The following is a 27,198-nucleotide window of genomic DNA, read 5'->3' as shown; positions in this document are numbered from 1 at the left end:
TGAAAGAAATGGAAGTATTTTACTTCCAAACATATTTATTTGACATATTTTGAAATGACCTGGCAAAGCTGTCTCTTATGAGGAAAATCTCTATCCCCTAGATAATTCTCCCCGCTTTCCGATCTTTTCCTGATCCAGGAGAGATCCAACTAAGAATCTGGCATCTTTCAAGGTCTGATAAGAGATATTTACCACCTTCCTGAAGCATGATACCCGGAGGCTTCATCTTCGTCACAAGAACCTTGGTTTCCACAAACCCCCTTATCTTAACCCTAAGCATATCTTGCTTAAGGCTTTAGAAAGAAACGTAACTGGGCTGGGCTGCTGGCTCACGCCTATAATCCCAGCACTCTGGGAGGCTGAGGCAGGCAGATCATCTGAGGTCAGGAGTTTGAGACCAGCCTAGCCAACATGGTGAAACCCTGTCTCTATTAAAAAAACAAAACAACAACAACAACAAGAAACTTACCTGTTTCAACCAATTGCCACTCAGAAAACCTTCAAATTCAACTACCACCTGTAAGCCCAACACCTTCTTTGAAGTTGTCCACCTCTCCGGACCACACCAGTGTATGTGCTACATATATTGATTGATGTCTGCCTGTCAATTCTGTCCCCCTGAACTGTGTAAAATCAAGCTGTAACCCAATCGCTTTGTTTGGATACATGTTCTCAGGATCTCCTGAGACTATGTCATGGGCCATGGTCCTCACATTTGGCTCAGAATAAATATCTTTAAATATTATGTGAGATTGCTGTGGGGTTTTTACGTTTTTTTGGTTTTGGTTTTTTTTGGTCAACAGCATATAAACAACCATACTAAACATACCTGGCAGAGAGCCGTTGCATCTCTGCCTGCAGATGGTCTTTCATTGAAACATGAAAGGGGAAAATAGCTGGTCTAGACCTTCTCAGGAACACACATTCCTTTTTAGAGTCAGACTATTTTCTTCTTCAATGAGTTAAGTTTTATTAGAAACACTTACTAGCATATTAGGAAACTTAAAATGTAAAAGCAGTACCTCTTCCTTTCTGATCTTCTGTTTATTCCCTTACCTACATAAAAAGATAAATCACTTACAGCGATTAACCCAACACTTCAGCTCAGTAAACTTCGTTAACATGTTTAGACTCTCAAAATACTATATTTCTTCAATTTTATGACATAGTTTTTTTAACATTTTAAATTTTCTAACATTGTGATTAGTTTACATTTTTACATAAAAAGCCTCACATGCCAGGGAGTGAAGAGAGGTGGTTCTCATTGCCTGTGCTTTTGCAAGCAAGCTTAGAAATGTCCATAGGAAAGGTATCTCTTCATTCATTCACCCAATCCTTTCATTCATCTAACAAATTGTTATTCACTGAATACATGTTTTGTATCATGTACATTTCTGGGCACAGAGTACAATAATAGGTAAGAATCAATGATAGGCTCTCAAAGAGTCTCATTCTAGTAGAGAAAGGTAGATGATAAACAATTAAACCAAAAAATAAAGAGTTTCCAGGTGTGATCAATGCTGCAAAGAAAACAAGACAGAAAAATCAGGAAGTGGGGTAAGTCAGGGAGGTTTCTCTGATTAAATAACATGTAAGCAGAAAGCTGACTGCTGAGCTGTTGAGAGGCCAGTCCTGGTAGAGAAAACAGTAAGTGCAAGGGCCCTGAGGCAAGCTGGCCTGAGCTCAGCAAAATAAAGGAACATGGAGACTCACCCTGTGGAGTCATTTCCATGGCTAGCTGAACAAGAAGTTCCATTTAGCTTAAATTTGGATTTTTATCTGTTGAACAAAATATCTTTCAAAAATACGTTATGATGCTAGACTAAAGCTAAAAGAGAAAAACACAGAACTAAAGTGCATTGTTTCTAACAAAGCAATGGCCCTTTTGGACCCTATGTAAAGATAAAGCTGTTTAAATATGTCATGGAACTATAGAGCAACTCTCATGATCAAAGGCTTAGACGGAGCCACATTCCTTTCCAAAGCTAGAATAGCTGCCTGTTATTGAGCAGAGCATCTTAAAAGGACAATCTCTGTTTCCAGCAGACCTTCAAGAGAAGCTTAAAGGAGTACGGAATATTATAGTCAATTCTAAATTACTGAAGGCAGATTACTGTAAACAGCCTATCTGAGCACTGCAGTAAACAATTGTCAAGCATCAAAATCAGCTCAGAGGAATCATAAAACTCCAAGAAGCCTTCAATCAAACATGAATGGTGACAGAGAAGAAAGAGAAATGTCATCACATCAATAAATGCAGGCTAAGAGAGTAAAAAAAGAAATGTGTGTGCATTTCATACAATGAGGTTGTCTTCCTCCCAATCTTGTTATTAAATCCACAGTGTGTCTTACAAACATGGACTCTCAGAATTGTAGAAATATCACAGCTCTTGCTCGCTCCTCCCACCGCCCAAGATGCTGAAAGGAAAGAAGGCCAAGGGGAAGAAGGTGGCTCCGGCCCCTGCCGTCTTGAAGAAGCAGGAGGCCAAGAAAGCAGTGAATCTCTTGTTTGAGAAAAGGCCTAACAATTTTGTTATTGGACAGGACATCCAGCCCAAAGGGACCTCACCCACTTTGTGAAATGGCCCCGCTATATCAGGTTGCAGCAGCAGAGAGCTATCCTCTACAAGAGGCTGGAAGTTCCTCCTATGATGAAACAGTTCACCCAGGCCCTGGACCGCCTACAGCTACTCAGCCGCTTAAGCTGGCCCACAATACAGACCAGAGACAAAGCAAGAGAAGAAGCAGAGACTTGGCCCAGGCCGAGAGGAAAGCTGCCGGCAAAGGGGACGTCCCCACTGAGAGACCACCTGTCCTTCAAGCTGGGGTTAACACCGTCACCACCTTGCTGGAGAACAAGAAAGCTCAGCTGGTGGTGACTGCACACGATGTGGATCCCATCAAGCTGGTTGTTTTCTTGCCTGCCCTGTCTCATAAAACGGGGGTCCCTTATTGCATTATCAAGGGAGAGGCAAGGCTGGGATCTCTAGTCCACAGAGAGCCCTGCACCACTGTCGCCTTCACAGGTTAACCAAGAAGACAAAAACACTTTGGCTAAGCTGGTGGAGGCTATCAGGACCAATTACAATGAGAGATACAATGAGATCCACCGTCACTGGGGAGGCAATGTCCTGGGTCTCAAGTCTGTGGCTCCTATCACCAAGCTCGAAAAGGCAAAGGATAAAGAACTTGCCACTAAACTGGGTTAAATGTACACTGTTGAGGTGTCTGTACATAAAACTAATTAAAATATAACAAATTTTCCTAAAAAAAAAAAAAAAAAGAAAAATATCACGGCTCTTTCTCTAGCCTCCTAAAGTGCTTGGAATTTCCAACATTAAGCTCTAAAAAGGTCCGTAAGAACAATTTTCTCAAGAAATACAACACTGTAACACATCGCAATCTGTTTGAAAAATGAGCATAATTTATCTTACCAGTCAGTCCCGGAAAACAGGTCTCTGAAAGAATGGAAGCCTTTAAAATTCCTTTTTTATGGAGATGGCCGGCAGCCAAAGGAGCAGGATTATGGAGACCCCAAACTAGATTGAAGGGATTGAGGGACAAATGAAGAGAAAGAGGAATGTCAAGGTAAATGTTCACAATGGCTTGCACTATTCCAAGTGACAGGAGCTCATTTATCTCAGAAACACCTGGCTTACTGCTAAAACCAACACTGCATTCTAGCTAGTTCCTAATAACACGCATTTCTGGGCTGTCATCCTATTTGGTCATTAACAGCAGCCTCCATAGAAACAGAAATGAAACTAAGAATTAAATATTTATATTCATGATGTAAAATAAAATTACTTTGCCAAGTGTTGCAGCCAAGTGTTGACCGGAAATGAAACGGAATTCACAGGGACAGTATGTTTTCTGACAAGTTTGAGATTTCAGCATCCCATGCTTTCAGGCAAAGTGGAACAGAAGGAACTGTACTTGTCATTATACCAACTGCTTCCCTCCCAGTGGAGGGTCTTTGTTCCGCGTACTGTGACTCACTGGGTCACTAAGGACTTCAGTTGTCCCTCTAGCATGGTGCGTCTTGGGTTTCTTTATTCAGCCCACCTGTAAAGGATCTGAGGTCCCTAGATAAGAGGTAACATTCAGTAGAATTTGGCATTCATAGGATGATGAAATCTATGACATCATTATCCCACTTCTCATGGTTCTAATCCACAGAAAGCTTCCCTTGATTCTCAGAACTAGCCCTTGCAGTGCCCTTGAATGTGCAAACATTACTCTTTAGTAATGTTTGAAGCAGGATTTGAAAATCGGAAGCATGACTCAAAGCTACCCTATAATAACTAAGCTGCCATACTCACCTAAGGCTGCTTCCAGATATGTTTTCTATGAATCTGCCTTTCCAACAGAGCACAGTTCAGGGAAAGGGGGCGGGGGGCAATTGTAAAAAAAGACACAAAATGTCCAATTTTAGTTTGGCCCATGACTGCCATGCCCTGGAATTCTGTACACTCTCCAAAAGAGACTGTCACTGATTTTTTAAAATATATAATTTAGAGGCCAGTTGCGGTGGCTCGTGCCTGTAATCCCAGCACTTTGGGAGGCCAAGGCGGGCAGATCATGAGGTCAAGAAATCGAGACCATCCTGGCCAACATGGTAAAATCCCGTCTCTACTAAAAATACAAAAATTAGCTAGGTGTGGTGGCATGTACCTGTAGTCCTAACTACTGGAGAGGCTGAGGCAGGAGAATTTCTTGATGGCAGGAGGCAGAGGTTGCAGTGAGCTGAGATCACACCACTGCACTCCAGCCCGGTGACAGAGTGAGACTCCGTCTCCAAATATCTCTCTCCCTATATATAGATACATATGTACATATGATTTCTTTTTTATTTTTTTAATTTTTAGAGAAAGGGGTCTTACTATGTTGCCCAGGCTGGACTCAAACTCCTGGACTCAAAGAACGCTTCCCTCTCAGCCTCTCGAGTAGCTGGGACTGCAGGTGCATGCCAATTAAGAATCAGCAACCAATTCAACTATTGCTGACTCTTGATTAAGAAAGGCTCAGGAACTATGTTTGAGCTGAGCAGGGTCACCTCTCACTTGTCACACGTGGCGCTCTGGCTCTCTTTCATCAGATTACTCCTGCTTCCCACATCTTGGCATGCACATCTTTTTTACTGCATGGTACCGGGATACAGGCTGCATGCACAGTCATAGAAACTGCTTAATTCCGAGAGGTCACGTGTGCTCATTTAACACAGCTGATGACCCATAAACCCTGGCATTGGTGTGAAAATGGCACATAACTTAGGAACTCTCCAAAAATATTTCACATAATCAGAATTCCTTTTTCATCTAACGAGACATTTCATCTCCTAAGTGTCCACCAGATGTTAATAAATATTCTCTCTTCATTAAAGAGTTCTGTCCATCTTGGCAAGGCCTGTAGCTCAAATTAAAGTCTCCTTTCAAGGCTTTTGGGTACTCTATATCTCTTTGGTTTCAACTTTATTTAACAAATTGTATTTCCCCCCTTTTTTTTTTCAGAAGAAGTCACTCCACTATACGGTCTCCTTTCCTTCTATTCTTTCCCTCTGATTCATCAAGAAAATTGTCATTGGTCTTGTCCATGTTTTACACAATAGAAGGGGAAAAGCCAAGGGCACAGCTCAACACAGCAGCTGATTGGAAGGTGGAAACGGCAGTAAAAACTGCCTGGGGGTGGGAATGGGCAATTCACAAGCCCAGTAGCAGAATCATGGAAAGCGGAGTCTGAACAAAACCGAGGGCTGCAGACCCCTCCCGCATCTGACTGCTATGACCTTGTCATTAATCCTGGCAGGCAAAATGACACAGCAGTTACGTCAGGACAGTCAGCAGTGGCAGGTATGAACGTGGCCCCTCGGGCTTGTCACTCCTCTTTACTGCACTCCCAGCTCATCACACCACACAGCAAGACCTGAGCCAGACAGGGCAGTGGAAGCTGCAGGAGGAATTGAAGCCATGGCGCCAGGCAGAGCTGAGAGGGAGCCGGCCAACTCTGTTTACAAAGGAGCACCATTGGGAGAGTAGTGTGAGGATTAAAGTTCCACGCAGGGTGTTTTTTCAGATGCGTTGTCTTCTTCTACCAGCTCAACTGAAGCCCGGGAGGTTTTCTGAAGGTGGAACCAAGACCCTTCTGCCTCTGAAGCCGCATTCTGTCAAGGATGCATGTTGGGCTGTTTTATTTGAGAGGCTGGGGGTCAGGGCACCAAAAGAGTCCCTGTCTCACGGGATCTTTCCTGAGAATGGTCTAATAAGACTGATCAATATGGGCTTTAGAGTATTACAGGCTTAATACCACTGGCAACTCTGCTCCTTTCGGTTGCGGAAACTGGGCAAATGCCTCAAGCTCCTTAACCCTTCATATACAAATCATATATAAGCATATAGCGAGTACCTGATAAATTACATTTTAGACCTCTCATTTCTGCTAGCCCTGGACTCCAGGGAGGTCCATTTATAATGGATAGGTGACCATCCATTGTTTGAATGTTAACAGCTAAACATATTTGTGACCAAGAAGAGAGGACAAATAACAGATGTTTGGAACTGGAAGAAATTCCAGCATGGGATTTAAAAGACCAGGACTAGTCTTCGAAGAGGACACTAGTGACTCTCTGCTCTAAACTTCTCTTTGCCAGAAAAGTGCCCACCCTCCACCCAGCCCCTGCCCTCATCACTACAGGTCCTTACTAGTGAGAAGAGGATACTTTTAAAATTCAGAATCTGTGATATATGGCCTGATGAGTATTCTTAAATGTAATTAAAGGGCCCATAGTACAGAGTATTTCCATCTGGTTCTAGTTTAGCCAATTCAGTAAATGGTCCAAAGGGTCCCGTACTTAGAGGGTACTAAGGCAGTTAAAAGCGCCCTAAAACCACTCCCTGCACAGCACCTGCACCCCCACTGCACAGGGGGCTACACCCATCTCCACATGAGTCACCCTCCCTGTGCAACGCGTGGGGGTGGGGAAGGGAGCTCCAGTATTATCAGCCATCAGCACCCTAGGGTGAACTGATTATCAGGACAACTAAAAACACACCTAATAAAGCCTTGGAGGCACGTGCCAAGCATCGTGATGGACTAGAAGCGATTTCTAAGCTGAAATGCTGCTTGAATGCAATGCCAGCTGGATGCTTGATGGGCAGAAATAGAAGGGGAAATGAAGCAAGCACGGCATAGGGGTGAGAGTTGTTCTCATTCCTAAGTTTACCTAAGACTGGGGCCACGGGGTCGGGTGTGCCCTGGGACTTACATCTCACGCAGCCTGGGGTCCAGAGCCGGCAGGAGCAATGCAGTCAGCGACCAAAGGTTGTCACTGCTGCTTTTTCTCGAAATTCCCTGCCGGGTCCTGTTTGGGGTTCCCGCCTAAGCGCTTATCACGTGCACAACCCAAACTTTTCAAAACCGGCGCAAGGCCTGAGGGCCCGGGCGCCAGGGTGGTTTTTAGGGTTTTCTTTCTTTCTTATTTCCCTTCTTCTTCTCCACAGTTGATGATTTTCTGCAGAAAAACAACTGCGAAAAAGAACCTATTTCATTTCCAGTTCCCATCACCGCGATTTCCACATGGATGTGACGTGACCCCAGCTTCCGAAATGCCCAGGTGACTCACGCGGGGACACCCCGGGGCGGGGCAAAGGGGAGTTTCTCTGGGGCCGGGAAGAAAGGGAAGAGGCCGCGCATCTCCTCACCTGCGCCCCCTGGCGGCCGACAGCTGAAGGGACGCGATTCGCAGCCCCTGACCAGAGCGAGTCACGTGACTTTGGAAAGTCCCGTGGAAATCCCCGTCAGTACATCTGAAACGGGGAAACGCAGACTGCGCAGTCTGCAGCCTCCGTGGCGGGCCGAGCGCAGCGAGCCGTCAGGAGAGATCACACCCCCGGCCGACCCTGACAGCGAGCTAGCCAGACTACGGGCGCCCATGGAGCGTCGCCTCCGCCGGATCCCTGCCCTGACCCCCGCCTGCGGCGCGCGCGTGTTCTGACCGGGACTTGGGACTTTGCGAAAGGATCGCGGGGCCCGCAGAGGTAACCGCCGCGCCTCCCCGAGCCGCCTGCCTTGGGCTCACCGCGGCCAAGGGCTGCGGGTGCATGTTGAGCGGCGACCCCCAGGCTGGCACCGTCTACCTGGCACTGGTTTTGCAACTGCCCTGGTGGGGGAGTTTGCTGGCCGTTTGTTTCTGTCTGGGTTTTGAAGTGCTGGGAGTTGAGGTCGCCGCTCCAGATGTTGGAGTGACATCCCTGGATACCTCCAACCAGCTGTTCCTTTCAGATAATGCACCGAACTTCAAGCTGCAGCTGACTGGTGTAGAGGCGCCCCTCGGGCCCTCTGATCGGGTGGTCGTTGGTGCTTTGCTTCTTTTCTGGAGTGGCTTTTGGAGTCAAGCGCTGCATGCCTATGGCCACGTAGGAACTGCAGAAGCGCTGGGGCTTTTTCCCAGATTGTGCAGAATCAGCCCGACGGGGCGTGGGGTACCGCAGTGGCCGGCAGCCCTGCGGAGGTGGGGGGGGGGCGGCGGGGCTTCAGTTTCAGAGACAGCTTCGCAGACGCTCAGGGGTCGGTCCAGGGGGCTGAGGTCCCGGCGCGGGGTCCAGCTTTTCCAGTTGCAGCAATGTAAGAGAAGTCTGCATGTAGACGTGGGTCGCTGGCCTGCCTTTGGGGGGCTCCACTTTAGCAGCGAGCAGCAGGCCCCTGCTCCAGCCCCTACCCCACAGTCAGACTGTCTTTGTCAGCTGGGGTCGTCCCACTTCCTGCCACCTGGCCTCTCAGGAAAGCAGTGGCATTAAGTAAGGAAGGAGCTTAACTCTTTTTGAGCCCGCTTTGTTTTCAGCTCTGTTCGCCTCAGATCTTCTTTCCTTGGAAAGCCAGTCTGGTCAAGTGTCTCAGGGCAGCATTCTGGCAGAATCATCGCTAATTAAAGGGGCTTCTGGACTCGCAACCTTAATGTACCAGATTATTGAGCAGCCAATGAATGCCTCATTCTCATTGCTGCTTTGATTTTTTTTTTCAATTCTTTATACTATTTTTGATTTTTTTTTTGGAGAGGCACTTCCCCAAATTTGGATGAGGTATTTGTTGATAAATAATTCATCAATTTCCACAACACGGACAAAAATGTCCTCCCATAGTGGAAAAATAAAACAAGGAGGAGAAGAGTTTGAGGAATGGAGAATTTCTTTAGAATCCTGTTGATCCTAGTGACAGAAGTTGAGAAATTACCTTTAAATAAGACGGTGAGGTAACAAATGTTAAAAAAAAAAAAAAGTTAAGGGTAGTATTGCATTGTTTGCCACTTTTGTTCTTTAATCTTAAGTGTGGAGAAGTCCAAGAACTGGAAACTTGGGCAGTGGGTTTTGATTTCTAAGGATTTGATTTCAATTTTACAGGCTGTGCAAGGCTAAACCTACCAATGAGAGCTCACTGGGGTATCCAGTATTGACATTTGCATACGTTGCCTATGGTCTATAGCCCTCACTATTTTAGATCTTTGGTGAAAAATCTTTAGATTTGGAAGAGAAAAATAAGCAGCTTTGGTGTTGTGGGATTGCAAGGGGCAGGTACTGAAAGACCTGGCTCCTAGGCTAAACTTCGCCCCTGAATGGCTGTGGGATCTAAGCAGTACCTGTAACTCCATTGCCTTAGCTGCACACTAAGGTAGTACTGTGGTGTCAAGGAAGGAAATAAGGTCATCTTTGACTTTTAGTTCCTCATCGAGCATGGTGTTGGCCTTCATAGGTGGTCAGGTAGGGCTTGTTGGGTGGATGGATGCATGGGTGGGTGGCTGCAAGGATGGATGGATGGACAGACAGATGGATGGACAATATTGTGAAAGAGACTTTTGCTGTGCCACAAAGGAAAAGTATATGTGTTATTTTTTGTCCTGCTATGATTTTGCCCAATTTCACCTGTAAAGGATGGCTGATATCAAATGACTCCCCCTATGCCTTTCCCAGCAATCAGATTAAGAATCCCAATCTAAAACTATCACCAGAAAACTCCTCAGGAGAAACCACGGGTCATCTAAGTCCAACTTCTCTCCTTTGAGTGGGCCACAAGAATTTAGACCACCTTATCAATGGCGTTAAGAGAGCCTAGACCCACCCAGGAGTAGCTACCCTAAAATCTAGGTTTCTTCTCCCTCTTCCATAGGCTTAACATTTTATCAACTGGAGAGTTGACCTGACAAATAGGTTGCTGCAGGAGTGGAATTAACAATCACTGTGAAATTTCCTAAGGGATGACTTTGTGCTCTGAAAACATCTTCGTCATCTTGGAAATTAGGAAGTGTGGCCAGGCACCCTATAAAGGGCTAGTGAACCAGAGCCGGCTCTCCACGCGGTTCCATACTGGAGAGATCCCACATTATGTTAATTCACATCATCCTGCGCTGTTGGCATGGATTATAGAGGCTGGTCTTTGCCCCCTTTCCTCCTTCATTTGCTGGAGTGGCCTCCTAGTGGAAACTTCTGTCCTTGTCTGCTTCTAGACTTTCATTCCTTCTACTAGTTGCTTATGCTTAAAGATTTCAGGGTGAAAACTGGGCAGACAGGCGTCTGTGTTAGGACCTGGAGGGTGATGACAGAATTTTATTGGCAGTTGAGTTGAAATGATTGAGCTCCAATATCTGTTCTTGGAAGTATAGAATTTATTGTTCTGTTATTATTTTGTGGTTTTTCGTTTTTTGTAGAGACCTAGGTCTCAATATGTTGCCCAGGCTAGTCTCAAACTCCTAAGCCCAAGTGATCCTTCCACCTCGACCTCCTAAAGTGCCAGGATTATAGGCATGAGCCACCGTGCCCAGCCTATTATGAGTCTGTTTCTTATTCTGATATGAAGTCTGGTGGGGAGGTTCTGAAGGAATGTTGACTGCTCTTAAAATTGCAGCGCATCTTGCTGGAAGTGGTTTTTTTTTGTTGTTGTTGATTAGAAAACATTCGGCTTTAACTCTTTATAAACATCAGAATAAACTTTATGAATAAACACTTAAATACTTCTCTTTGGGGCTAAAGAGGAAACACCAACCAGCAGCCTAAATGACAGCATAAAATTGCAAGATTTTTCATAAAATAGTTTACCAGCATAGGGAGGGAGTGATTACTCAAGAGTTTGCCCAAGAGCAGGGTTGCTTGGTGGTGGTCTGAAGGGGAGGAGCTACAGACTTGTCAGGGCTATGTTGAGCCCTTAACTGGCATCCGGTACTCCCCAAATCCAGCACTGTTCGGCGTGGTCTCAGAATGAAACGGGAGCTTCAGTTGGTTTTGAGGAGCAGTACCTGTTGCTGACAGACAGGGTTGGCTCCCTGACAAACGTTACTGAAAACACGGGTTATTCCCCTCCTCCTCAGTACCCACTCTCTGCCTTCCTTCTCTTGTTTAGACTAACCTTTTAAAGTGATGTAACTTAAAACAGCCCAGTGTGAGTTAATCTCTGGGCCAGCTAGTATCCCGGGAGTAGAGGTACTAAGATCTTTTGCCTACAGATCAGGGTAATGACAAGATCAAACACTGGGGTTTCCTGCAGACAGGTATATAGGAGTCATATCAAAGTCAGGCTAACGGAATGGCTTTTTTTTTTTTTTCTTTCCTTTTCAGGTATTGGAGAGCACAATGGCTGAACAAGTCCTTCCTCAGGCTTTATATTTGAGCAACATGCGGAAAGCTGTGAAGATACGGGAGAGAACTCCAGAAGATATTTTTAAACCTACGAATGGGATCATTCATCATTTTAAAACCATGCACCGATACACACTGGAAATGTTCAGAACTTGCCAGTTTTGTCCTCAATTTCGGGAGATCATCCAGAAAGCCCTCATTGACAGAAACATCCAGGCTTCCCTGGAAAGCCAGAAGAAACTCAACTGGTGTCGGGAAGTCAGGAAGCTTGTAGCGCTGAAAACGAATGGTAAGACTTGCTCTGTTGTGTTTCTTTCGCCTGGGTGATAGCTTCTGCCTGCTGGGTCCCCATTCATGGATGTTTAATAGCACAAGCCCAGACTCAAATCTCTTGAGATTTACTATAGACACTTTAGTGTAGAAACTTTATACAGGACATGTGATAAGAGCTGACTTGTTATGTGAATCTATTAAGGATATTTTCTGATCGTGTATATTACAGAGCACATTGAGGCTTGGAGAATGCATTTCTAATACTCCAATTAGGTGATTTGTTTCTAATTCTTGCGAATGTTTAATCATCTGTAAAATACCCTTCACTGGCCCGTAATGGAAATGTTAAAAGCCTTTAAGTTCAAAAGGAAAGCATGGTGTGAAAACTGGTAGTACGTTTGTTTCCCACTGTCATTAGAAAATGCGTGTGATGTTCTTATGCCTCTCGAATTGGTAGCATTTTATGGGTTAACCAGTGAATGACTGTTGAAGACATGAGGAACTTCTTTTGCCTCCTCCTCCTCTCTGGCCTGGGTTCTACTGCCTATTCCCTGCAGTGTGAAATAGATAGATGGCTGAGATTTTTAGCATGAATTTTAGACTTTACCTTCATTATTTTTAGGGGTTCCTAGTCACGAAATCCTTCCTGCCTGTGCTGTTCTGCCAATGGCCTTTATCAGGAGTAGCTATTTCCTATTCCAAGCTTTACTGTTTTGTTTTTTAATCATTTCCCTTGGGTAAGAATCTATGCATCAACAGGAGTGTCTGTTGCGTCCTGTTTCATGCAGGCACAAAATTCTACTCTATGGATGTGGATAATTATTACAATAAGCAAGTAGACTATACAAGATCAATTAAATGCTCATAGATTACATAAGACCAGGAATCTCAGATACTTAAATCTGTGACAGTCCTAGACAATCCTAATAGAAGTAAGGTGTCCAAGAGCAGAAAATCATTGTTGACAATGATTGCAATAAGAACACTAACTTAATTAACTTAATTGGTATATTAACCTTGGCTTTTTTTGACTTGGGTAACTTAGAGTGATTGGTGGATGTGGGTTTTTAAATTTTGATTCTGGGGGTGCTTGTACATTGCTTCAACATCTTGCCTAGATTTATGAAACACTGATTCTTAGAAACATAGGTAGAAAGAAAACTAGGGATAGCTACTGTCTGCATTATTCTTGGCATTAAATTAAGTGATACAGAGAGGTAGGTAGTTATGTAAAGTCATCATCATGGGGTTTATGTGCCTGACAATTTGTGGTTTTAATCCTCTCCCATTTTGTTACCAAAAAGAGATAGAGTAAACTTTGGGGGAGTTGGAAAGAAAGATTCTGCTGAATTAAAAATGTGGTAGGAAGGGGAAAACCTTATGAAGAAAATTAACTGACTTTTTGCTTTGTTTCCTTAAGATAGGAAATGCTCAATTTCCACTAGGAAAAAAAAGGGGAATATAAATAGGAAACACTTATTTTGCAAACATGTCATTTAAATCAACAAGGAGTCATACTGCAAATAAAACTACAAAAGCAGGTGCATTTTGGTAACATTTTTTGGGAAATCATTTTTAGACTCAGAATCCTTTTGTATTCTTCACTTTCTAGAAAACCCTTTAAGATTCTAAATGTGGAAGAAAGGGTATCGGGGAGGGAGGAATACAAATGACTTTTTTTCTTTGATTTTGATTAGCACCTTTTAAAAAAAAATTAATCTTTCCCCTGATAGGAGGCTTATTCAAAGGCAATATCTGGGGAGGGGGTGATTCACAAGTTTGCATTTGAGGATATGAGACTGTGGTGAATGAGGAAGGGAGTAGGTGGCATAAAATTGAAACTTCATGTGAAAAATTCCAGCGTCTATTGGCTGCAGCGATTTCACTTGTATAATGAGTAGCCCTATTCCAGCTCACCCTGACCACACCCACTTGGAAAGTCCAGGGTGCACCTCGCAGTTTAAATGTCTACACACCAGAACAAAAAGTACAATAGCTGTTGCTCAATTGCTAGTCAAATAACTTAGCACTGGGGAATTCCAGATGTTACTTAGGGAATTTTATACTGGTGCATCTCAATAAAGAACTGAAAGTAAGCACAAGAAGAAGAAAAAAAGCCTTATCTTTGCTCTAGATTTTGCAAAGGGGAAATTTCAACAGAATGCAATCATTGCTGCCTGTCTGCCAAGGCACGAGGCTTGGGTGATCCTTTTTGTCCATTTGTTTGAATACTTACTTAGCTAGTTTTTCTAAATGTATAACTTGAAGGAATATTGGCTGTGGATACATATTTGAGGGGTTTTTTGGTCTCTTTATAGTTTGACTATAATTATAATTTGATAAAATTTCAAATAGCATTATTGCCCTACTTATAGAGTGATATAAGAAACAGTTTAACTTTTCTTTATAAAGATTATTTTGTGTTTGCCAAAAGATACTAAGGAGTTAACTTTGTTTGTTTGAAACATTTCCCCAAAAGATTTATTGTTTGGAGGTTGAAAAAAATACAGCCCATTGAATTGTGACTTTTAAACTGGAAAGGTCACAAACGAATGGCATACAATTCAACCTGCTTTTTTTTTTTTTCTTTCTCAAAATGTCAGCCCTAAACACTGAATTATTTTCCAATGTAGGCACCCAGGTGCTTTTTAACTTTTGTACTTTACAGTTACTAACAAGCAGGTTTGCATAACGCGTTTTTGAGAGCTGGACTGGCAGACCATATACATTCAGTGTTGCCAACCTCACTTTACACACCAGGAGAGGAAACTCCCAGGGCCCAAAGGCTAAAGGGGACTGGTCAAGTCATTTGCCATTGAGTCATAGCCAGACCATCCCAGTCTAGCAAGCCATGCCTGCTTCCTGGTTTGTGCATGTTGCCCTGTGTGCTCTTCCTTAGGATTAGACAGCAGCAATGCCAGCGCCTTCACCAGCAAATCAAGGCATAGTAGAAAGGGATGGGGCTTTAGAGCTCATCACTCAGTGCTCTCATTTCTCAAAGAGGAAAAATGCCCAGAGAACCTCAGGAATTTCCCCCAGGTCACCTAAGTGAGTCAGGAGCAGAGTTAAGCTAGAACCCAGGTCCCCTGGCTGCTTTGCTGTTGGTGTCATTCATTAAAAAGAAGAATAAAAAGAACTGTTGTTTTCCTTAAAGCTGTCATTACATGGTGAAATACCAATTTGTCCTTGACTAGGAAATTAAACCAAATTAAACTACTCAATGCCCTAGCACAGTAGCAGGGCTGGTTTATTCTGAAAACCTTTGCTAGGCCTTAAATGCAGATAACTTGACTTTCCTTCTCTTCTCCTCCTTTCGGTCCTCAGGTGATGGCAATTGCCTCATGCACGCCACTTCTCAGTACATGTGGGGTGTTCAGGACACAGACTTGGTACTGAGGAAGGCGCTGTTCAGCACGCTCAAGGAAACAGACACACGCAACTTTAAATTCCGCTGGCAACTGGAGTCTCTCAAATCTCAGGAATTTGTGGAAACGGGGCTTTGCTATGACACTCGGGTATGTATTGCCCCCTAATTATCGATTGGCAGAACTCCATGGTGGGCATAGGGTACCCCTGGGTGAGTCCCTGCCCTCTGGCAGCACCTAATGGACTAGGTCATATGAATTTGGCTAAGTGAAACATACTCAGTGGAAAACACCAGAAACCTATGGGACTAACCCAAGGCTTTGGCCACTGCTTTTGGTTCGCAGATTCCCAGCTGTGGATCTGTTCCCTCTAGCAGCAGGTCTTCTGCTCATGGCCTTTTCCATTGGTGTTTTGTTGTTTTTCGGTTTGCTTGCCCTTAGCTTTGCTGAGTCAGCCAATAACATGACAACACGTGTCTCACCATCCTCAGTCACAAGTTTGGAATTTTTGTGAACATTTGGATGAGGGGCTGCAATGTGATACCTCATCAGGGATTTTTTTTTTTTTTTTTAAAGCAGGTGCTGTCCGTGTCCTCCCCAGCTTTTGCGTTTGCCTTGTAGTAGAAAAAAGTAAAGGAAGAAAAGCAAAATGGTGCAAAAAGGGTGATCATTTAAATGATGGTTTCATAAAAAGGGAAAAATAAGCTGAGTTATATAAGTGAATAATTGCAGAGTGATGTCAGAATGACTTTTTAGTATAGGAGTACAGGGTACATTCAAGCTTTTTTTCCTCTTTCACCCTTCTCCCCTTAGAACTGGAATGATGAATGGGACACCCTTATCAAAATGGCTTCCACAGACACACCCGTAGCCCGAAGTGGGCTTCAGTACAACTCACTGGAAGAAATACACATATTTGTCCTTTGCAACATCCTCAGAAGGCCAATCATTGTCATTTCAGGTGAGATGCCTGCAGATCATGTATCTGCACTTAAATGCTTTCAGCTTTAATGCCTTGGCTCTTAGAGAAAACCACACTGCCAAAGTTCAAGTAATAGAGTTAAATGGAATTTGATGAAAGTCACCTTAAGGTGACTCATTTTTCTTTTCTTTCCTTGAACAGACAAAATGCTAAGAAGTTTGGAATCAGGCTCCAATTTTGCCCCTTTGAAAGTGGGTGGAATTTACCTGCCTCTCCATTGGCCTGCTCAGGAATGTTATAGATACCCCATTGTTCTCGGCTATGACAGTCATCACTTTGTGCCCTTGGTGACCCTGAAGGACAGTGGGCCTGGTGAGAAAACTGCATTAATTCACATTTGTAACTTCTGTGAGATACTGAAACATTGGGATTTTCTCTTTTGCTTCTTATTGAAACATTCTTATTTAAGTAGATTATTTTTATTTAAATACATAGTGTTGTGACTTGCTTGGCTAGTAAGAGTAATGTAATAGCAGTAATCATAATACCCCCATATCATTTTCACTATGACTTGGAAAGTCAAGTACTTTCATACATGGTAAATTAAGGTGCACAATGCCCTTAATACAGTGCCTGGTATGGAGCAAGTAAATGCCTGTCAGGTTAGCTTTTTAAATTTCTTTTTGAGACAGGGCCTCCCTCTGTCATTCAGGTTAGAGTGCAGTGGCATAATCATGGCTCATTGCAGCCTCCACCTCCTGGGCTCAAGCAGTCTCCTGCCTTGGCCTCTCAAATTTACAGGCATAAGCCACCATGCCTGGCCTGTTAGCTGGTATTTTAATAGCTTCATGTGGAGCAGGTACTCTGCTTTAGGTGTATTATTTTATTTCATTTTTATCCTCAGAGCATCCTTGTGAGATGTAGGCCTTGGTAGCCTTATTTTACAGATTAAACAGTTAAAGCTCAGAGAGGTCAAATAACCTGTCTAATGCCACACAGCTTGCTAGTGACAAAGCCAGGATTCAAACTCAGGGCAGTCTGATTCTAAAGCCTGAGACTTTTAACCAATCAGATCCACCACCTCCAGACTGGTTGACATTCTGTGAGTTTCCTGGAAACAATACCTTTTTTTTTTTTTTTTTTTTTTTCCAAAAAGTATTATTATTATTATTTTTTAAATTTATAGAGACGAGGTTTCTCCATGTTGGTCAGGCTGGTCTTGAACTCCAACCTCAGGTGATTCGCCTGCCTTGGCCTCCCAAAGTGCTGGGATTATAGGCGTGAGCCACTGTGCCTGGCCAACAGTGCATTTTTATATTAGAGTATAGCACATTTTGTTTTCCCATTTGGGTTTCACTGTGGCTCAGAACACTTTTCTGTTCTGTAAATTACATCTGTTACACATTTTCAAAATGAGATCTACTTACATATGGCATTGTTTAGTAGAGTATTATTTTACTTACGTGTGATTTTTTTCCCTTAGAAATCCGAGCTGTTCCACTCGTTAACAGAGACCGAGGAAGATTTGAAGACTTAAAAGTTCACTTTTTGACAGATCCTGAAAATGAGATGAAGGAAAAGCTCTTAAAAGAGTACTTGATGGTGATAGAAATCCCCGTCCAAGGCTGGGACCATGGCACAACTCATCTCATTAATGCTGCAAAGTAAGCAGTTTATGTTCAGCTGTCTCCTGTGTCATCTGTAACTATCTTCAACCTCAGCCACATGAGCTGCTGCCACCCTGAAGCTCAACAGTAGAGTCAATTGCAGCCAGTTTCTGCCAGTGGGAAACAAATTCAGCGTCTTGTACATGGTTAGAGAGGATTATCTAAGGCACTACTAACTTTGGTTTCAAATCGAAACAAGTAATTTATCCATAACAATTTTCCTGTATATCTGGACGCTGAAAGTTAGAATTGCAGAATCATGAGTTTTTAAAGTGCATTTACACATCCAGGATAGCTGTTGTTTTCGGAGTGGTTTGTATTTTAATTACTCCGGTACATGTTAAAAAGACTAGCAAGTGAAAACACTTGGAAACAAAAGCCTTTATGTCTTGGCTTCTTGGTAAGAACGGGCACATCAGACATAGAAGGGACCGTAGGTTGTTTATGTTGCAGCTCCTGATTTCTGCCATGCGGAAATGGGAGGAAAGCCCCAGAATGCCCATTGTGCAGGTATCCGGTCTTTAAACATTGGCTTTATGTTTGAAGAGATGCCTGTTTCTGAGCACTTGAAGAGCATCTGTCTCTCAAAGTGGAGATTAGCAAATTACAGAGTCAATAGTAAACAGTGGCTTTGAGTGTGTCTGCGTCTTAGTTACTCATGGCAGTTAATGTTGGTGAAGATCAGACACAGGTTTAAAGTTAGTAACAGCAAAATACCCAACCTAAAAACTTTCAAAGTAGTTTGTACTATAAAACAGACTAGTCCCCGAATGAATAGCCTGAGTCATGTTTTACTCAGAATTTGATCTCTGAGAAATTAGAAAGTAAAATGATTTTTTTTTAGCCCTTGTTTTAGAACTATCTGTAATTTTGGGTGGACCAAGATTGATTAAATGAAACGTGATTTTAAAAATAAGGAAGTCTTAGCAAACTACCTGACATCCTTCTTGACTCTAGAACATGTTGGAAAAATGTGTCAGATCATGTTATGTGAAAAGTGTGAGCTCTTCATCGCAGGCCTGCATTTCAATGAATGGTTCTACGATTCTTGCCGTAATCCACATTCTAAAACTTTGTCCTATGGGCTAACGACATAAAACTTTGTGTGTGATTTTGTTTCGTCTCAAAACGTATTTTTTCCTTTTGGCCTTCAGGTTGGATGAAGCTAACTTACCCAAAGAAATCAATCTGGTAGATGATTACTTTGAACTTGTTCAGCATGAGTACAAGAAATGGCAGGAAAACAGCGAGCAGGGGAGGAGGGAGCTGCTTGCCCAGAATCCCATGGAACCTTCCATGCCCCAGCTTTCTCTCATGGATGTAAAATGTGAAACGCCCAACTGTCCCTTCTTCATGTCTGTGAACACCCAGCCTTTATGCCATGAGTGCTCAGAGAGGCGGCAAAAGAATCAAAACAAACTCCCAAAGCTGAACTCCAAGCCGGGCCCTGAGGTGCTCCCTGGCATGGCACTCGGGGCCTCTCGGGGAGAAGCCTATGAGCCCTTGGCGTGGAACCCCGAGGAGCCGGCTGGGGGGCCTCATTCAGCCCCACCGACAGCGCCCAGCCCCTTTCTGTTCAGCGAGACCACTGCCATGAAGTGCAGGAGCCCCGGCTGCCCCTTCACACTGAACGTGCAGCACAACGGATTTTGTGAACGTTGCCACAACGCCCGGCAACTTCGCACCAGCCACGCCGCAGACCACACCAGGCACTTGGATCCCGGGAAGTGCCAAGCCTGCCTCCAGGACGTTACCAGGACATTTAATGGGATCTGCAGTACTTGCTTCAAAAGGACTACGGCAGAGGCCTCCTCCAGCCTCAGCACCAGCCTCCCTCCCTCCTGTCACCAGCGCTCCAAGTCAGATCCCTCGCAGCTCGTCCGGAGCTCCTCCCCGCATTCGCGTCACAGAGCTGGAAACGACGTCCCCGCTGGCTGCCTGTCTCAAGCTGCACGGACTCCGGTGGACAGGGCGGGGACGAGCAAGTGCAGAAAAGCTGGCTGCATGTATTTCGGGACGCCAGAAAACAAGGGCTTTTGCACCCTGTGTTTCATCGAGTACAGAGAAAACAAATGTGAGTGAAATGTTGATCTCTTAACATAGTAGCTACTGTCAAGAAGGGGTTTTGTTCCTGAACTTTAAGGGGAAAAAAGCCAGTGTGGGCAGTCAGGCAGAATGGTCCCATGCTTGTGCATGGGACCCCGCCCGTGGAGGCAGAAGGCACTGCGTGATTGCAGCAGCTCCTAATACCACATTCCAAAAACCAGAGCGCCCTGTAGACAGAGCTCACGGGGTTCGTTTTATTAGACCATTCAAGTCTGGGATATCTAAGATAGTCTAAGTTTAAACTAAACTTCTTTTGCAACTTGGATATAATGGAACAATCTTAAAATCTGAAGAGCAGTAACCGGAGAGAAGGAAGGGGTCTATGGACACCGTAAGGAAACAGTCATGGTTTTGGAAATCTCTAATTCAAAAGAAGGGTGACCAGGTAATGCCTGCTCTTTGCCCTGTTCCTGTGACCAATCAGTGCTCCAAGTTCAAAATGAGAGATTTGTAAAGCCAAAGATGTTTCCATAATAGTGCTGTTATTTCTTCTGCTGAATTTATACATTTGAATATATGTATTTTAAGTAGGTAAGTAGTTGGATAGACATAGCTAGCTGGCTATGTATATCTAGCTAGCTAGCTAGTTAGGTAGCCGGGTAGATAGATATCTAAGGCTGGTCCGATCTGTAATTGGGACCCGTTTATTTCTCCGATGTCAGCATCTCTCTATCTGGGGGACCCCTGTGTGGTACTAATTAGGATCCACTCTCTTGTAGATTTTGCCACTGCCTCAGGGAAAGCCAGTCCCACAGCCTCCAGGTTCCAGAACACCGTTCCGTGCCTGGGGAGGGAATGCGGCACCCTCGGAAGCACCATGTTTGAAGGATACTGCCAGAAGTGTTTCATCGAAGCTCAGAATCAGAGATTTCATGAGGCCAAAAGGACAGAAGACCAGCTGGTGAGACATTTTCAGGAGCTTCCCCTCCCTCCCTTGGGTTCGGGGCTTTTTGTTGAAACGTTTTCTTCCAACAGTGACAAGCAGACTGTCCTCTCTGCCAGGTTCTGTCCCCTCATGATAAAGGATTAGTTCAGAACCTGAAGGGAAACGTCCGCATCACTGTGGCCCCCCAGGTCAGAAACGCTGCCACCGATTTTCATGCCCCAAGTATACTGTAGAATTTATTTTAAAAACAAAGAAACACAGGCATTGCATAAAACTTCTTCAAGCCTCCAAAATGCCAAATGGTAATCAGAGGCTCCTTTGACTCGTAGAAGCACAGACATCTAAAAAGCAGCCCTTCTTAAATAATCCTTTATCACAAGGAGTGAACAGGCAGAGCTTCCCAGGGGCCTCTGGTTAATGGCACATCAGAAAAGCCAGCTTAGACAGATAGGTGTGTCGCCTGTTCATAGCGTGGTAGGGAAGCTATCTGAGAACAGTGGTTATTGGTCCCAACAGAAGAGAGCCAGGGGACGTTTGCAGGCCAACTTAGGCTTGGTGGTTTTCCTCAGCCTCCCTGGGGGCCCAGTCAGCTCTCCTTGGGATTGGAAGGAAACGTCCTTGGAGACCTCTGGCTCATAGATGGCAGTGCTCTCTTGTTCCCTAGCTCAGGCATGTACAGCTCTTTGTAGACTCCACACCGTCCAGTGAGATTTCACTGTGCTCTCTCTAAGACAGGTGAGCAATAGTCTCTGTCTGTTCTTTCCACTCAGAGATCGAGCCAGCGCAGAGATGTGCCTCGAACCACACAGAGCACCTCAAGGCCCAAGTGTGCCCGGGCCTCCTGCAAGAACATCCTGGCCTGCCGCAGCGAGGAGCTCTGCATGGAGTGCCAGCGTCCCAACCAGCGGATGGCCCTGGGGGCGCACCGGGGTGAACCTGCCCCTGAAGAACCCCCTAAGCAGCGCTGCCGGGCCCCCGCCTGTGATCACTTCGGCAATGCCAAATGCAACGGCTACTGCAATGAGTGCTTTCAGTTCAAGCAGATGTATGGCTAACCGGAAACAGGCGGGTCAGCTCCTGCAGGAAGAGGGGCCTCGAGCTGCCAGTCATCATGGTGCTGTCCTCTGAACCCTCAGCTGCCACTGCAGCGGTGGCTCAAGGGTGTCTGAGCAGGAGAGGAAAGATAAGCTCTTCATGGTGCCCATGATGCTCAGGTTTGGTAACTGGGGAGTGTTCCCCGGTGGCCTTAGAAAGCAAAGCTTGTAACTGGCAAGGGGTGATGTCAGATTCAGCCCAAGGTTCCTCCTCTCCTACCAAGCAGGAGGTCAGGAACTTCTTTGGACTTGGAAGGTGTGCGAGGACTGGCCGAGGCCCCTGCATCCGGCCCATCATCTCGGCTGAGAAGGGAAAAGACGTGCAGTCGGGCGGGCCGGGGAAGCCAGAGCCATTCTCCCTGCTCTCTGCCAGCATGTCCTGGTGATGTGAAGCCAGATGCTCATGGCAGCGAGGTACTCTGCGAGAATCTCAAGGAAGCTCAGGGAAAACGGGCATATTCAGAGAGTGTTTGTAGTTCGTGGTTTTTCCCTACCGGCCTGGTTCCTTTCCTGAGGACCGGGCAGAAATACAGAACCCTCCATGGACTGTGATTCTGAGGCTGCTGAGACTGAACATGTTCACGTTGACAGAAAAACAAGCTGCTCTTTACAATATGCACCTTTTAAGAATCAGAGTATTTTAGTGGGAAGACGTGTAACTCTTTGGGTTATTATTGTCTTTACTTCTAAAGAAGTTAGCTTGAACTAGGAGTAATAGTGTGTACATATATAATACACCCTTACATTATGAATGAGGGATTTTTTTTTTAATTATATTGAAATGCTGCCCTAGAAGTATAATAGGAAGGCTAAATAATAATAACCTGTTTTCTGGTTGTTGTTGGGGCATGAGCTTGTATATACACTGCTTGCATACACTCAACCAGCTGCCTTTTTAAAGGGAGTGCTAGTCCTGTTTGTGTAACTCACTTTATTTATTTTATTATAAACTTCAAGGTTATTTAAGTGAAGCTATTTCTTCTGCTCCGGGGAAAATGTTGCAGTGTCCTCTTGAGAGAACACTTTGCTTTGCGTGAGGTTGTGGGCAAGTTCCTGACCGCAGGGAGTACGTTGACCTCTTTGATATGCTTTGCCTCCCCTGGAAAGAAGGAATTGCATCCAAGGTATATACGTTCATCAAAGTTTCATGCTTCTGCTTATGAAACTCCAGCTATGTAATAAAAAACCATCCTCTGTGTTCTGTTAATGCCTCTGAGTGTCCTACCTCCTCGGAGATGAGATAGAGAAGGAGCAGGGATGAGACTGGGGATGACCACAGGGAAACGTGGCCGTTTGTGAGGGGCCCACAGAGGTGAGCCTGCCCCCGAAGGCCCCCCACAACAACGCTGCCGCGCCCCCGCCTGTGATCGCTTTGGCAATGCCGAGTGCAAGGAACTTATTTTCTGTGTTAACACTGTGTCCTGGGGGGCTGGGAAGCCCCCTGCCTCCCGTGGTACCCCAGTATTGGGACAACCAAAGCCAGTAACCGTATGAGGAAATCTCTTTCTGTTGTTGGCTTACAGGTTCTCTGTGTGCTTTGTGGTTGCTGTCATATTTGCTCTAGAAAAAAGAAAGGAGGGGAAATGCGTTTTTCCCAGAGATAAAGTCTGCCATTCTGGGGGTCTGTACTTATGACCTGAAAATATTTGTGATTCATAACTCTACACAGCCTTTCCTCATGTTATTAAATATGCTTTCCCCTTAAAGCTCCTTACGTTTTTTCCCAGACAAATCTTTATAATTTCTTCCCAAAAATATCAAATAGATTTCAGTGTTTCCACTGAATTCTCTCAAAGTCAATATCTTAATATGTTGTATTGATCATTATTTCCATTCTTAATGTGAAAAAAATGGAATTATTTATACTTATTTTTAAAAATATTTGAAATTTGCACATTTAATTGTCCCTAATAGCCATATATTGTTGGATTTCTTCAAGTTTTCATGAATAAATGTAACTTTTCACAAGAGACAACATTAAAAAATAAATTATTTAAGAACATATTGTGATGTTTTCAATTGATGAATACTGAAAGAAAAAGAAAGGCTCGGATATTGACTGTGCTTCTGAAGCAGCTTTATTCTGAGGTGCACCTGAGCACCGCACGCATCTCTCATCCGTGGTAGCAAGGCAGCTTTTCGCAAATCATAACCGTATGAGGGCCAGGCCCGGTCCTCAAGCACAGGCCCCCGCTTACAGCGAGGACACTGAGGTTCTGATGGGAAGAGGAAAGAGATGCTAAGACCCTGTGCCCCTAAACTTCCTGCCCTAAACTTTCATAAAGTGAAGAAAGAGAAAACAAGAGGAAGGAGGAGGGAAAGACAGGAAAAAGAGAAGTAGGCAGGGAGGAAGGAAGACTGATGTAAGATGTCCTGGGTCAGACAAAGCGGAGGGGGCAACGTGGCTGTGCTGGCTGCTAGAGCTAGGAAATTAAAAAATAACACATTCCTCCGCACACAAGCCTCATCCCCACCCCCATCCAGTACAAACAGACTCACAGACGACTGATTCAGCCGGACTGCGCGGCTCCCCGAATCTATTTTGTTAACCTCCTCAGATGATTTGGATGATCAGCCGGATTTTAGAATCACACTAAAAAATGTATTTATAATCAGGTTTTTAACTTGTAGAAAACTTTAATAAACAACGACAAAAAATGACAAATACTGTAAAGAACCACTCTGTATCCATCCTCCCATTTCCGTAACTACCAACGTTCTGCCCAATTTGTCTCATCTGTTACAGCCTCTTTTTTGTTTGTTTTTGCTGGACTACTTGAAAGCAAATCCCAGATATGGTGTCTTCATACCCATAAATATTTCAGTGTGTGTCTCTAATTGATCAGACTATGTCCTTTTAACATAGTCACCATTATCACAGCCAGCTAAATTATTTTCTTCTTTAATATCCAAATTCCAAGCACGTATCTTAATTTCTCAGTTTATCTACCGTATAAGACAAAGTCTTATCACTTTTGTTTATTAAAGCTCTTTTTTTCTTTTTAATGTTTGGCAATATTTATTAGAACATATGCTTCCCCTATGATCCAAACATTTCAATTCTAGGTAGATGCCCAGTGGTATATACTCTATTGCTAGGTGTACACCCATAAAACAGAAATCCATACATATGTTCACAAAAAAAAATAGGTACTCAAATGGTCATCTCAGCAATATTTATTTTTATTTATTTATTTTTGAGATGAAGTCTCACTCTGTCACCCAGGCTGGAGTGCAATGGCGCGACCTCAGCTCACTGAAACTTCTGCCCACCAGGTTCAAGCAATTCTCCTGCTTCAGCCTCGTGAGTAGCTGGGATTACAGGCACGTGCCACCATGCCCGGCTAATTCTTGTATTTTTAGTAGAAACAGGAGTTTCACCATGTTGATCAGGCTGGTCTCGAACTCCTGACCTTGTGATCCACCTGCCTCAGCCTCCCAAACTGCTAGGATTACAGTTTTGAGCCAACGCACCCAGCCCAACTCAGCAATATTTATAACAGCTCCAAACTGCAAATGATCCAAAGGTCCATTAACAGGAGAAAAGAGAAATATGTTGGGGTATATTCATAAAATGGAATATTATATAGCAATAAGAGTGAACACATGCCTGTAGTCCCAGCTACTGAGGAAGCTGAGGTGGAAGGTCTGCTTGAGGCTGCAGTGAGTTGTAAAGCTCTTTCTTTTTTCTTTCTTTATTGAAACAAGTTTTTTTTTAAATTTATTTTTTATTATACTTTTAAGTTCTGGAATACATGTGCAGAACATGCAGGTTTGTTACATAGATATTCATGTCCCATGGTGGTTTGCTGCACCCATCAACTCATCATCTACATTAGGCATTTCTCCTAATGCTATCCCCCCTCTAGCCACCCCCCACCCCTGGGCAGGCCCCAGTATGTGATGTTCCCTTCCCTGTGTCCACGTGTTCTCATTGTTCAACTCCCACTTCTGAGTGAAAACCTGGTATTTGGTTTCCTGTTCCTGTGTTAATTTGCTGAGAATGATGGTTTCCAGCTTCATACATGTCCCTGCAAAGGATATGAACTCATATGTGAGTTTTTTATGGCTGCATAGTTTTCATGGTATGTATGTGCCACGTTTTCTTTATCTAGTCTATCACTGATGGGCATTTGGGTTGGTTCCCAGTCTTTGCTACTGTGAATAGTGCCACAATAAACATGTGTGCATGTGTCTTTATAGTGGAATGATTTTTAATCCTTTGGGTATATACCCAGTAATGGGATTGCTGGGTCAAATGGTATTTCTGGCTCTAGATCCCTGGGGAATCGCCACACTGTCTTCCGCAATGGTTGAACTAATTTACACTCCCACCAACAGTGCAAAAGTGTTTTCTATTTCTCCACATCCTCTCCAGCATCTGTTGTTTCCTGACTTTTTGATGATTGCCAGTATTCATTGCGGTTTTGATTTGCATTTCTCTAGTTAACAGTGATGATGAGCTCTTATTCATATGTTTCTTGGCCACATAAATGTCTTCTTCTGAGAAGGGTCTGTTCATATCCTTTGCCCACTTTTTGATGAAGTTGTTTGTTTTTTTTTTAATTGTAAATTTGTTTAAGTTCCTTGTAGATGCTGGATATTAGCCCTTTGTCAAATGGGTAGATTGCAAAAAATTTCTCCCATTCTGTAGGTTGCCTGTTCACTCTGGTGGTAGTTTCTTTTGCTGTGCAGAAGCTCTGGAGTTTAATTAGGTCTCATTTGTCAATTTTTGCTTTTGTTGCCCTTGCTTTTGGTGTTTTGGTCATGAAATCTTTGCCCATGACTATGTCCTGAACGGTATTGCCTAGGTTTTCTTCTAGGGTTTTTATGGTTTTAGGACTTACATTTAAGCCTTTAATCCATCTCAAGTTAATTTTTGTATAAGGTATAAGGAAGGGGTTCAGTTTCAGTTTTCTGCACATGGCTAGCCAGTTTTCCCAACACCATTTATTAAATAGGGAATCCTTTCCCCATTGCTTGTTTTTGTCAGGTTTGTGAGAGATCACATGGCTGTAGATATGTGGCATTATTTCTGAGGCCTCTGTTCTGTTTCATTGATCTATATATTTGTTTTTTTGCCAGTACCATGCTGTTTTGGTTACTGTAGCCTTGTAGTATAGTTTGAAGTCAGGTAGCATGATGTCTCCAACTTCATACCTTTTGCTTAGGATTGTCTTGGCTGTATGGGCTCTTTTTTAGTTCCATATGAAATTTAAAGCTGTTTTTTCTAATTCTGTAAAGAAAGTTGATGGTAGCTTAATGGG

General features: G+C 43.9%; 1 protein-coding gene and 1 pseudogene across 4 annotated transcripts; both read left to right on the top strand.

Annotated features, from left to right (window-relative positions):
• Positions 1-2,415: 2,415 nt before the first annotated feature.
• Positions 2,416-3,209, top strand: LOC141584126 (large ribosomal subunit protein eL8 pseudogene; annotated as a pseudogene).
• A 4,608-nt stretch (positions 3,210-7,817) lies between these two features.
• On the top strand, positions 7,818-23,933 carry TNFAIP3 (TNF alpha induced protein 3). Of its 4 annotated transcripts, none has more exons than XM_010337563.2 (9): positions 7,818-8,033; positions 11,598-11,907; positions 15,216-15,406; positions 16,070-16,217; positions 16,380-16,550; positions 17,662-17,842; positions 19,000-19,919; positions 20,671-20,852; positions 21,608-23,933. In XM_010337563.2, exons 2-9 carry the CDS (start codon positions 11,613-11,615, stop codon positions 21,890-21,892), a joined length of 2,373 nt encoding a protein of 790 aa, XP_010335865.1. In that variant the 5' UTR covers positions 7,818-8,033; positions 11,598-11,612; the 3' UTR covers positions 21,893-23,933. The 4 variants fall into 4 exon arrangements, with proteins under 4 accessions (XP_010335865.1, XP_074253493.1, XP_074253492.1 ...); XM_074397392.1 differs by lacking the exon at positions 7,818-8,033 and adding an exon at positions 8,613-8,619; XM_074397391.1 differs by lacking the exon at positions 7,818-8,033 and adding an exon at positions 8,684-11,296.
• The last annotated feature ends 3,265 nt before the right edge of the window (positions 23,934-27,198 follow it).

The sequence above is a fragment of the Saimiri boliviensis genome, chromosome 4, assembly GCF_048565385.1.
Source record: "Saimiri boliviensis isolate mSaiBol1 chromosome 4, mSaiBol1.pri, whole genome shotgun sequence".
NCBI lineage: Eukaryota > Metazoa > Chordata > Mammalia > Primates > Cebidae > Saimiri > Saimiri boliviensis.
The sequence above is the reverse complement of the archived record's forward strand: the minus strand, read 5'-3'. Positions and strand labels throughout refer to the sequence as shown.